The sequence below is a fragment of the Oncorhynchus kisutch genome, linkage group LG16, assembly GCF_002021735.2.
Source record: "Oncorhynchus kisutch isolate 150728-3 linkage group LG16, Okis_V2, whole genome shotgun sequence".
In the NCBI taxonomy this organism is placed as follows: domain Eukaryota; kingdom Metazoa; phylum Chordata; class Actinopteri; order Salmoniformes; family Salmonidae; genus Oncorhynchus; species Oncorhynchus kisutch.
In genome coordinates this window covers 25,518,039-25,530,949 of record NC_034189.2, presented here as the reverse complement: position 1 = coordinate 25,530,949, position 12,911 = coordinate 25,518,039, and the positions used below count along the sequence as shown (strand labels likewise).

General features: G+C 42.6%; 1 protein-coding gene across 10 annotated transcripts in view; it reads left to right on the top strand.

Moving 5' to 3' along the window:
* Positions 1 to 12,911, top strand: part of LOC109906526 (rap1 GTPase-GDP dissociation stimulator 1-like) — a 60,633-nt gene that overhangs the window by 11,656 nt on the left and 36,066 nt on the right. For all 10 annotated transcript variants that reach the window (XM_031792097.1, XM_020504262.2, XM_031792095.1 and 7 more), the window contains one exon: positions 11,916 to 12,041. In XM_031792097.1, the coding sequence (XP_031647957.1) occupies positions 11,916 to 12,041 (126 nt within the window). The remainder of the gene's footprint in view (positions 1 to 11,915; positions 12,042 to 12,911) is intronic.

The following is a 12,911-nucleotide window of genomic DNA, read 5'->3' as shown; positions in this document are numbered from 1 at the left end:
TGTAATAAAGCCCAAGGATGTATGATAAACAAAGTCCAGCCTCTGTAAGACAGAAGAGGCTGCATGCATATACAACAAGTATATAATCAATTAGAGAGAGAACAAGCTTCTTTCTAGCCATAAGTGGGAAGCAAGCCTTAAGAAAAATAAAACCCCAATTCCAATTTAAGCTTCCTCACAAAATTATCCAAATTTACTTTAAAGGACAACTTGTCATTCAACCATATATCTAGCTATATGTAGGATGACACTTTTTCAATGGATAAGTCACCATATGTGACAATGCTAACCTTCTCTGGCTGAGTGTGAGCTCTGGTAAAGGTCATGTTTTTTTTTTACATTCATGATGAGTTTGAGACCATAAAGGGAGGCCTGCCTTGACTGAAAAGCAGTCTGGAGCTCTTCAACAGCATGAACCAGAGAAGGAGCACATGAATATATGACTGTATCATCTGCAACTTTGCTGGTTGCTTCCCATTTCCCAAATCATTAATACAATTGAGGACAACACAGGAGCTAAAATGGAACCCTGGGGCACACCTCTATTAATCTCAAGAAAGCTAGACTTGTGATTGTCAGCATATACACATAGTGTTCTGTCAGAAAGATAGTTCCTAAACCAGTTTACTGCCCCTTCACTGAGACCAGTGTTACTGAGTCTAGCGAGCAACAATTCATTGTCAACTGAATCAAATGCCTTTGATAAATCAACAAACAGAGCAGCACAATGTTGCTTTTTATCAAGTGCATTAATGATGTAATTTGCCACTGCCATAATAGCTGCAGTTGTGGTGCTGTGCCCCGATCTAAAGCCAGATGTTGTGTTCTTTTCAATGGGGAAGTTTTTTTTAACTGAGTTCACTCAGGATTCAGACTTTGGCCAGGATAGGGAGTTTGGAGATAGATGCTAATAACTACCGTCCTGAGGGATCTCCACCATTTAGTAGTAGGAGGACATAAGCTGATTTCCAATTTTTTATTTAACTAGGAAAGTCGGTTAAGAACAAATTCTTATTTACAATGATGACCTACACCGGCCAAACTCGGAATACGCTGGGCCAATTGTGTGTCGCCCTATGGGACTTCCAATCACGGCCGGTTGGGATACAGCCTGGAATCGGTTGTTTGTAGTCTCTCTAGCACTGAGATGCAGTGTCTTTGACCACTGCGCCACTTGGGAGCCCCTATGGAATTGGTCAAGGGACTAAAGTTGAAAATGTGAGCCACAGGTTCAGAAATATCATCATCTGCTATCTTCAAGAGGTAGGGATCCAGGTTGTCTGGACCTGCAGACTTTTTAGTGTCTATTTCCTTTAGTGCTTTATAGACCTCAGCATAAGAAATAGGCTCAACGTTAAAATGGTTCACATGAGAGCCTACATCATAGTTTACTGTTACAGAGCTTATGTTAGAGACATGGGCCCCACCATTATAATAAAAAAACCTGAACCAGCCGATATGAAGTGCTTGTTAAAAACCCCTGCAATATCAGCTTATCCTTCACTTCATTAGAATCCATCATTAAATGGTCAGGAAGGCCAGAGGATACATTAGAACCGGACACTGATTTGATTATCTTCCAGAACTTGGTAGGGTTGTTTAGGTTCTCTGTGACTGCATTTAGATACAGTACCAGTCAAAGGTTTGGACACACCTACTACTCATTCAAGGGTTTTTCTTTATTTGGACCATTTTCTACATTACTTTGTAGAATAATAGTGAAGATGTCAAAACTATGAAATAACACATGGAATCATGTAGTAACCCCAAAAAGTTTAAAATATATTTCTTGAAATAATATGGACAAATAGGGCTATCTTCTGTATACCACCCCTACCTTGTCACAACACATTGATTGGCTCAAACACATTAAGAAGGTAAGAAATTCCACAAATGAACTTTTAACAAGGCACACCTGTTACTTGAAATGCATTCTAGGTAACTACCTCATGAAGCTGGTTGAGAGAATGCCAAGTGTGCAAAGCTGTCATCAAGGCAAAGGGGGGCTACTTTGAAGAATGTCAAATATATTTTGATTTGTTTAACACCTATTTGGTTACTACATATGTGTTATTTAGTAGTTTGTCTTCACTATTATTCTACAATGTCAAATAGTAAAAATAAGAAAAACCCTGGAATGAGTATGTGTGTCCAAACCTTTGACTGGTACTGTAGAAATCTGATTTGGACTTCTTGATCAATCCTGTAATTTTGTTTCTTTGCGCTCTGAAGGAGGCCAAGTCAACAGGAGCATTTGTATGTCTAGCTTGAGCCCAAGATACATTTCTCTTTCTAATTAATCCTGCCAAGTTATCTGAAAACCAGGGATTGTCCCTTCCACTGATTCTAAATGTCTTCCAAGTCTAGGTCCAAAAGGCTTCTACCCCCAAGCCACAAGGCTCCTGAACAGCTAATCAAATGGCTACCCAGACTATTTGTATCACTCCCCTCCTTTAGCTGCTGCTACTCTCTGTTTATTATCTATGCATAGTCTCTTTAAATATACCTACAAGTACATATTACCTCGACTAACCGGTGCCCTGCACATTGACTCTGTACCGGTTCCCCTGTACACACCCTCCCAATTGTTATTTACTGGTGCTCTTTAATTATTTGTTACCTCTGTTAAGGGCTTGTAAGTAAGCATTTCACTGCAAGGTCTACACCTGTAGTATTCCGTGCATGTGACAAATAACATTTGATTTGAATTTCAACCCCTCCTTTACTCATCTGATCAGTTCTAAAAACCGTGTACCCATCAATAGAAATTTGAAACGGATTTCTTTAGCCAAGTTTCTGATAAAAACCATTGTCGTATTGGCCCATATTCTAATCATGTCTATTTTTTGGAAATAGACTGACATTAACATGCAAGAGGCCAAAACCTGCTGGTTTTTTTTTTATCATAGGGAGTCGGTAGATTGCATGGTATCTAACCGGCCCAGGGTTTGGTCGCACATTACCAGAGAGCAACAATAAAAACGTAAACAATACGTCTCAGTTGCCCAATGCGTGAGGACTTGGCAGAGCCAGCACATATTGTCAATGAAACGAGCTGAGTCTTTCGACACAGGGGAAAAAAGTCATTCAAGAGTTTGCAATTTCGGAAGTGTGCTATCATGTGTGGCCCCACTTGCGTTTGAGAGTGGTACAAATGCAGTTACAGAGCGAGACCAAGTTCCTGGTGGTATTAACATGGTCTCGTCGGAGTGTTTGCAAATTGTAGGGCATAAGGTGACGATAACTCACTCATCCCATCGATCACTCAGCCTATTTAATCCAGGAAGGCATTGCGTAAAGGGCAGGCACAGTAATAGATACGTCATGCTGGTTTCTAGAGGTCTTTCAGCACAGGTGACGACCAGTAGACATTGTGCACAACGACGTAGATTTTCCACACGGTGCATCGGGTTTTCCAATCTGTCAACCGCTTCTCCGCTCCTAGCCTTCAGTGCGCAGCTGCGCTCGAGTAGCAGGCCTTGCGCTCAGACAGACTCTCCCGACTCTGTTCGCTCCAACTCCATAAAAGGTGTAGGCTACAGTTACGAGCAGCTCGAGTAAGGGGAAAAAGCCTTTCTCAATCAGACATATTTGTACAAACACATTTTGTAAAATAGAGACAGATCTAAAAATAGTTATATGCAGCATCCACCTTCACATCAAGTGTTTACTTCTGTAGACATGATCGGGTCATTAAAACAACTCGGATATCAAGGATCAGACATACGAACGGAAAGACTGATTGGCAGCCATCTTGGATTATGTTGGAGAGACTTCTATTAAAGAACACCCTATGTGTTCTCTTAGACCGGTAACTCTTGATCCACGATATGGCAGAGGATGTAAGCCATAACACATTTGTTTTTTTTTCAGCAGTAGAAAATATTTGTTTTTGACAATATCAAAAGCTGTATTGAAGTCAAACAAAACAGCTCCCCCAATCTTCTTAGCAATTTCTTTTAGCCAATCATTGCTTTTGTGTAAGTGCCATACATGCTGAGTCCCCTTCCCTATAAGTATGCTGAAATTCAGTAGTTAAACTGTTTTTAATGTGAAATAGCATTGTATCTGGTCAAACACAGTTTTGTTCAAAAGTTTACTAAGGCATGGTAGCCGGCTGATTGGTCAGCTGTTTGAACCAATGAAGTGTGCTTTGCTGTTCTTCGGTAGCATAATTAATTTAGCTTCCTTCCAGGCCTGAGAGCACACACTTTCCTGTAGGTTTAGATTGAAACAATGGCAAATAGGAGTGGTTAACTTTCAACAAGAAGTTACATTTCAAATGATCAATTGATTCAACAGATGCAGCAACCTCAAGTAGATTTGGAAAATATCAGGGAGTGGGTTTGCAGAAACAAATTTGTTTTAAACACCCAAGAAAACCAAAGTTAAGTTGGTCTGATCCACCAGGAAAAGGCCAACACAGCATGGGATACAATGAAGTGTGGGAGGGGTACAAATTGAGGACGTGGCAGAAACCAAACTACTCGGAGTGCAGCTAGACACCTGCTTATCATGGTAATAACTAATTATATATATATATATATATATATATATATATATATATATATATATATATATATATATATATATATATATATATATATATATATATATATATGAAAAAAACAACTGCATGCATGATCAGAGAGATGGCTAAATATTCACCAGGAAAGATTAAGCAAATAACCATTAATTGAGAGTCAGGTGAACTACTGTTCTGTGTTCTGGGGAAATGCATCAGCAAGTGAAATTAGGAGGCTGCAGATTGCACAGAACAAAGCAGCAAGGATTGTTAAGGTGGAGATATGATTTATTTTTGTTGTAGTCATGCTCAATGCTCTTGGTTTTATCAATCAACAAGATAATTAAAAAAAATACATAATATACACCATTTGAAACAGTCAAACTCTATTCGCAACAGTATTCAGTTGGTAAGAAACATTCAGTAAATAATAGGAATAGATTGTCCACCATCTGTGTTATCCAGACAGAAAAGAGAAATAGGCAAAATAACATTTTGATTTAGAGCAATAAAGAAATGTAATAATTTATCTGAGCAAAACAGAAACCTTTTCAATATATAAATTCAAACAATACATAGGAAAGTTGTGCAGGAGTATTTACCTGGTCAATATGTCTGTTTGTAACAGTGTGTTATGTGAAAATGTGTTCGTATTATAAATTGTATTTTAATGTTTAAGGACTCTTGGAAGATTAGTCCAAATGGGTACTAAAAGAGATCCTAATAAAATCAAATCAATCATCAGGTGAGTGGAACTGTTTATTTTTTGATTGCAGTTTACTTGCTGTTAGCGATATCTCTGAAAATGATCCGTTATGCATTTAAACTTTAGATCACCAGCTACTTCGTGTGCTAAAAATGATCAAGATGTTTGCAATGGGAAGTAATAGTTGTACATTTCGATTGGGAAATGCCTAGCCCTTTAAAAAAATATATAATGTATTCTTATGATTAGGGCCAATGTCAGAGTGCAGGAAATGAAAGACACTGTCTTCTCCTGCACAGGTCTCAGTGTATTGTACAGTTCAATGTCTTCTAGCTGGACTGACTCAAGACACGGGCTGCTGTACAACTGTCGTGCTGTTGGACTATGGTCCTGAAAAGAAGCATCATGTTAATAACACTTTTGATGATCGAGAAATTCAACTCTGGACCTTGAAGCCATTTCCACTGCTTTTTTAATTGTTCCCCTCTAATCAGACTGATTTGGACCTGGAAGACCAGGTGGATGCCATTAATGATCAGGTAGAACAGAAAACCAGTGGGTGTAAGGGGGGCGTTACTGGCGGCAGAGAAGTCAGACGCAGGAGAGCAAAAACTGTGTTTCCAAACGGTGCATTTTAATAACAAGAAAACAACACTGGAAAACAGAACAATCAAATAATGGGTCCATAACCCGACGCACACCAGGACAGACGAGGACAAACACTTACAATAAACAAACACCCACAAGGACATGAGGGGGAACAGAGGGTTAAATACACACCAGGACAGACGAGGACAAACACTTACAATAAACAAACACCCACAAGGACATGAGGGGGAACAGAGGGTTAAAGAGACACAAGGACAGACGTGCACAAACACTTACAATAAACAAACACCCACAAGGACATGAGGGGGAACAGAGGGTTAAATACACACCAGGACAGACGAGGACAAACACTTACAATAAACAAACACCCACAAGGACATGAGGGGGAACAGAGGGTTAAAGAGACACAAGGACAGACGTGCACAAACACTTACAATAAACAAACACCCACAAGGACATGAGGGGGAACAGAGGGTTAAATACACACCAGGACAGACGTGCACAAACACTTACAATAAACAAACACCCACAAGGACATGAGGGGGAACAGAGGGTTAAATACACACCAGGACAGACGAGCACAAACACAATAAACAATCACCGACAAGGACATGAGGGGGAACAGAGGGTTAAATACACACCAGGACAGACGTGCACAAACACTAACGATAAACAAGCACCGACAAGGACATGAGGGGGAACAGAGGGTTAAATACACACCAGGACAGACGAGCACAAACACTTACAATAAACAATCACCGACAAGGACATGAGGGGGAACAGAGGGGTAAATACACACCAGGACAGACGTGCACAAACACTTACAATAAACACCGACAAGGACATGAGGGGGAACAGAGGGTTAAATACAGACCAGGACAGACGTGCACAAACACTTACGATAAACAATCACCGACAAGGACATGAGGGGGCGGAGAGGGACCAACTTCGGCGTGACAGCGGGCTCCGAATGTCGTAGTGTAAGAGTTGAATACCAGTGAACTAGAACATCCTTACCTCACGTGTTGAATCATGATATCATCTCATTATGAGAATTAATTCTAAAAGAGCCAGTACATTTGGTTGCCACAATGATTAATTCATTTAGCTATGCTTCTACTCCTTTTATCTACAAATACACATTTTAGACTTTCTGAAAATAAGAACTCTCTCTCTGTACCTTTTACAATGAGAATGCAGAGATGGAAACTCGAGTCTGAGACTCGGAATCGAGTCGCACTTAAGTCGCAAAGAATGCTGTGTTTTGATCAAACAATCTGTGCTTTTTATTTTGGTGATTGTTTTCAAATAAAAAGATGGATCTATCTTTAAGTTCACATTGAAAGCGATTTTCAATCCTGAAAATGTATCAAAGGCACCCAAGAAAATCCCTGGATAGTGTGATGGTGTTAGGTTACCATGCTGTGTAAGCAGTGTTGGTAGCGTTATGATATAATGGATGGTCAGTCATTGCATTCATAGCTCTGAATTTGAGAGTGGTTACATTTCTGAAGCCCCTTCCCTCAGCCTATCTACTGAAACAAGTGCATGGAAATGCTTCGTTTAAACTTCTGATTACAGCTTTCAATTTTTGCTTCAAAGGTTTTGTATAATTTTAGTCAGTAGTTTTGAAAGTAGTGCTCACAAGCCAAAACGAGTCCCTGGAGTTTTTTACATTTCTTTTTTAGCCGTTTTGTATGTACAATATTTAAGTACTTAGGATCCCGGACTGCATCTTTAATCGAGACCGCACGGCACCACCTTTCTCTAGGGTCCATTCAGAGTGGTATGAGGGGGACGTTTCACCGAGACACTGCTCATGGGTAATTTGGGGATTTTGGCCATGAGGCCCTTTATCGACTCCCCCAGGGTTAAATGAACTCATGGATACCATTTGTCTGTGTCCAGAATGTAATGAAGTTGGAGGCAGTTGCACAAGCCAATGCTAATTAGCATTAGGGTGATGACTGGAAGTCTATTGTATCGGCTAGCGTGCAGAAGATAGCGCAATGACTGGAAGTCACTGGGTAACGCTAGTTAGTGTCCCGAACCGGCTCGTAGCCTGTAATTATTTTTTTAAACGGGAGACGACGTGTAGATCAAAGAGTAACAAATATATTTATTAACTAAAGTAAACTATAAACAAGTAACAATGGTGTAAGTGAGTGGTTGTGTACATTGATGTGATGTTGAGGGGCCAAAGCAAGCAAACAAAAACAGCTACAAAATGCCACAACCGAAATCCAACAGTGTCTGGTGTGGCGACTCATCAATGAATGGGGGAAAAGGTGCATTTATCACCAGGACACACCCGGGCCCAGTTGTGTCCCATTTCACTGACAACCCTCCCGGCTCCGCCCACCGACATCCTAATAAGGAAAACGAGAGCAAAGCGAGAATTCGGCAGACCGAGTGAGAGGGTCGACACACACACCCCCATAAAACCGGGGACCACCAATGACCCTAGCCAACCAAACAAACAAAATACTGCTCCAGCCAACCTCGTCCTCCCTAGACCTCAGCAACCTTTGCACAAAGCAACATTTACAAGGAAAGAAGATAACGAGGGAACAGACAGGAGTGACAGAACAGGACAGCAAAATAAACAGTGGCCACATGACTCTTCTAATGTGGGGTCAGCCCGTGGCTCCTTGATTAGATCAGGGCACAGAAACCAGAATAACAAGGAAAGTATTGACAGATTTCTTCATAACATCGTCATTAGCCGGTGCAGCGACCAGGTCACCACAGCTCATGGAATGCATCACCGCACAGAACACCTCTGGGAAACTGTGCACTCATCGGGAATCCCTACAAGTGACGGTTTAGAGGAAACCACTAGTGATGAACATGACAGGCCATACACGCTCACCAGCCAAGTCATTCACAAGGATAACATCGATACCCTCAATAGGCAACGAAGGACGCATCCCTACAACATCCTCGCCTTTCACCAGTTCAGAATTCAATGGAACTGACAGTGTTCAAAACGATTCCTATTAAGACACTATCCAGAATCAGTCCTAGCAGAGAAGGGTAACAGACTCAGAGGCACCTGTTTCACTCAGGATCTTCACTGGCATGTTACTTCTTAACAGAGACACAAAACCCTCCGTAACGAAAGGTAAACAATCTGGGTCCGTTGGGACTTTCACATGCCCCTGGACATGAAACAGAGTGACAGGACTGAACAGATGTGGGACAGGCACTGCTAACGCCGTAGGTTTAGGTTTAACATTAGCACGAGTACTGAATTTACCCTTAGCCCTGAGAACAGGACATTCGTTTTTCCAATGACCTGAACCATGACAGTAGTTACACTCTTGACAAAAGTCAGCTTTACCACGGGAGCCAGGCTCAACCTTAGATGAAACTCTGCCCATAAACCAGTGGGCGAGGACCAAATCTTGCCAAACGTCCCCACTCACTCCGAATACGGGGCTCTGCAAAGACACTTTTCTGAGTCAAAACATACTCCGCCGCCAAAAACCGCAGCTTCAGAGACAGTCTTCACTTTTCGTTCATGTACGTGGCTATACGATCAGGGATTGTATCCTTAAATTGCTCTAGCATCATCAGATCACACAGCTCATGGAAAGTCACCAGCAATTAAACTGAAGATAGACTCATGTTGAGTTTGCGTGAGTTATCGTGAGTTAGCCTTTTTTTAAAGTTCTAAATCGTTGGCGGTAAGCATCAGGAACCAATTCGTAAATCTGTAACAGCCATTTGAACCTTAGCAGAGAGCGGACACTGTCAGCTACACTAAGAGCTGAATATGCTTCCTGCGCTTTACCATTCAACACTAACATTAAAGTGCTATCAGAATCAGGCCAACTCCTAGCGTCAGCAACACGCTCAAGCAATGAAAAGAACGTCTCAGGGTCCTTCTCATTACATTTTGGCAACAGATGTGTCTGGGACTTGATCGAGAGAGGAGCGACCCCTACAGTAGGAAAATCGGGGTCACTTTCCCAGAGCAAACTCCAGAGCGCTTTCCTTCCCTAACCAACTCTAGCCACCCTTGTTGCAGCTTGATTTTTGCACTCTCCAAATTCTGTTTAAATTCCAATTGCTTTCCATACTTAACGCGATCATGCTCTAGTTTAACTTGCTCATGCGCTAGTTGTAACAGAAGCAGTTCTTTCTGTTGTTCAAAAGACGGACTACTAGGGATAACTGACAGAGACCATTAGCCCGAGTAATATTGGAGCGGCCATTAGCCCGAGTAAGATCGGAGCGGCCATTAGCCCGAGTAAGATTGGAGCGGCCATTAGCCCGAGTAAGATCGGAGCGGCCATTAGCTCGAGTAAGATCGGAGCGGCCATTAGCTCGAGTAAGATCGGAGCGGCCATTAGCCCGAGTAAGATCGGAGCGGCCATTAGCCCTAGTAAGATCGGAGCGGCCATTAGCCCGAGTAAGATCGGAGCGGCCATTAGCCCGAGTAAGATCGGAGCGGCCATTAGCCCGAGTAAGATCGGAGCGGCCATTAGCCCGAGTAAGATCGGAGCGGCCATTAGCCCGAGTAAGATCGGAGCGGCCATTAGCCCGAGTAAGATCGGAGCGGCCATTAGCCCTAGTAAGATCGGAGCGGCCATTAACTTCTAGTATACCACACTCCATCAGATTGGCATTCAATATCAACCTAACAGAATTTAAGACAACCTGGTCATGATCAGCGATCTTCAACACCTATTCTTTAGTACATCATTCTAACAGTTCCTCTGATGGAACACGTATGAACTAGTGTGTACATTAGACATCAGTCACTACTAAAAATAATTTCACTCTTCCCCTCTGCTGAACACACCAAACCACAACAAGAGAAGCAGCAATCACACTGGGCACCACAGGAGAGAGATCAGATATTTTAGGAACTTCCCCCATATCCTATAATAACTCCACCCTAGTCTTCGTGCAGATTCGCAGTGGGTAATTATGCACTGTAGCCTGTTTGCATGGAAAATCCCACTGGCATGGAAAAACACCCCAGCTCACTGGCGGATTCCCCTCAAGCCAAGGATGTGCCCGCGAGACCACTGCTCAGTCCACAGACAAAAATAACAAACAAAAAACCATGCCTAACGTATTCCAAAGTGGAACACGTCGCTAAGCCTAACAGGGGAAAGACAGGCTATAGCTCTGGGTAGCAAATGGCACTACCCTACCCAAATCTCCCACTGAGGTACACAGCAGATTGTACTCACCTCAGACCGCTGTCCCAACAGCAAGTAGAGAAAGAGTTTCCAATCTGGGCAGGGACCTGGAAACTAACCAGTGTTACTCTATCCAACGCAGTACACAACCATCTATCCACCGCAGTGGTAAGTTTACCAAAACAACCAAAAAGGCAACCAACACTGGACCTACCAAACAGCGCAAAAAACAAACAAATAAAAAGCTGTCACAAAATATAAACAAAGTCCTCAAACACTAATTCCACATTTTCTCCAAAACAAAGTACTCATACCAGTTAGCTTAACACTAGTATTGGGCCTACTGGCATACTTTCCCATGGAACACGTTTGATGGTATCACCGGACAACCAAAAGCACTGATACGTCTAAGGCACTATACCGCACACCTATAAGACTATGCAGTGAATACCAACCAAAGCGCATACCAAATAGCATTAACCCATCATAATGCAACAAAATAATATCCACCAAAATGTCTAGGAAACAACTTTATAATCCCAGATGAGTCCCCACTTGTGGGGTGGGTGGGTCCCATTTTGCTGACGACCCTCCCAGCTCCGCCCACCGACATCCTAATAAGGAAAACAAGGGCAAAGAGAAAGAATTCGGCAGACAGAGTGGGAGGGTCGTCACATTAGCAATTGCACTAGCGCTAGTTAGCAGCTTCCTTCAAACTGCACACAGAGCCATAAAAATGCTATCCACAAGTTCATCTGACTCTGGGAAAGTAGATAAAGGGTCTCATTGCCAAAATCCTGAAGTATCCCTTTAAGATTAGGATTGTGGGGAAGGGAAGCAGATCCTAGATCTGTACCTAGGGGAAACTTCACTCTCAAGCTTAACTGCTATTCCTGCCTGTGCTTCGTCTCCCCTCCAGAGTTCATGCGTAGCCCCTGTGTGGAGGCGGGCCTCATCCCCCCCCTGGTGCAGCTGCTCCACTCCAAGGACCATGAGGTGCTGCTGCAGACAGGCCGTGCCCTAGGCAACATCTGCTACGACAGCCGTAAGTACACCCTGTCATAGGTTTCCCTGACACGTTTCTCACCGGGTGGAAAAGGACCCGGGATCGGTGTCAATGGGTCCACCATCAACATTTTCAAATAGATTTTAAAAAATATATAAAAAAATGTTATATGGGGAAGTCACTTTATTAGGAGGGGGGGCCATCTTGCCTTGGTGTAATTGTAGAGGAAGTATTGAAGTGCCTTTACTTGACAACTGTCCCCCCTCTGCTCTCCCTGAGGAGGTGCCTTACATCTTGGGGAATACTGGTGTCAGCAGAATCCGAACCGGCTATTAGCAATATCTGCTCTTTTGTATGGCATTGATATGTTGAAAATCGGTTTAGTCTTAGGTCATCGTAATGGGATATAGACTAGCCTGTTTCACAAGTGGGAAATACTCTGGGTATAATTTGGAATACTCTGGCAATAAAGGGACAAAAGTATCTGAAAATACAGGCTCTCTACTGTGGGATGACTATGATATTCCATGGTTCTACCCAAAAGTCAATGTGAAATCCATAATTTTTCATCTGAGTAGCAAAAGCTTCGCTAAGCAGCTCTAATATAACACTATTCAGGAATTCTGTTCTGTCCATTTTAATAGGCGCCAGGGTGACTGCCAATCCCCCGTCAGTCTGGGGAACTAGTCAGCCCTGAGTTCCTGCTGAGAGCAGCACTTCTTTCCCCAGACGGACACCCTCACCTTCAAAGTCTGTCACACAAAGATAAAACTGCTTACAATCACTTCCACCAATGCCTCTAGAATGGGTGTCGAACATACAGATCCGGCCCGTAAGGGTCTTGTTCAGTCTGGTTTGAGTAAAACACATTTTTGGGTTACGGGAAGTGTAGAAATTAGACGACCTACA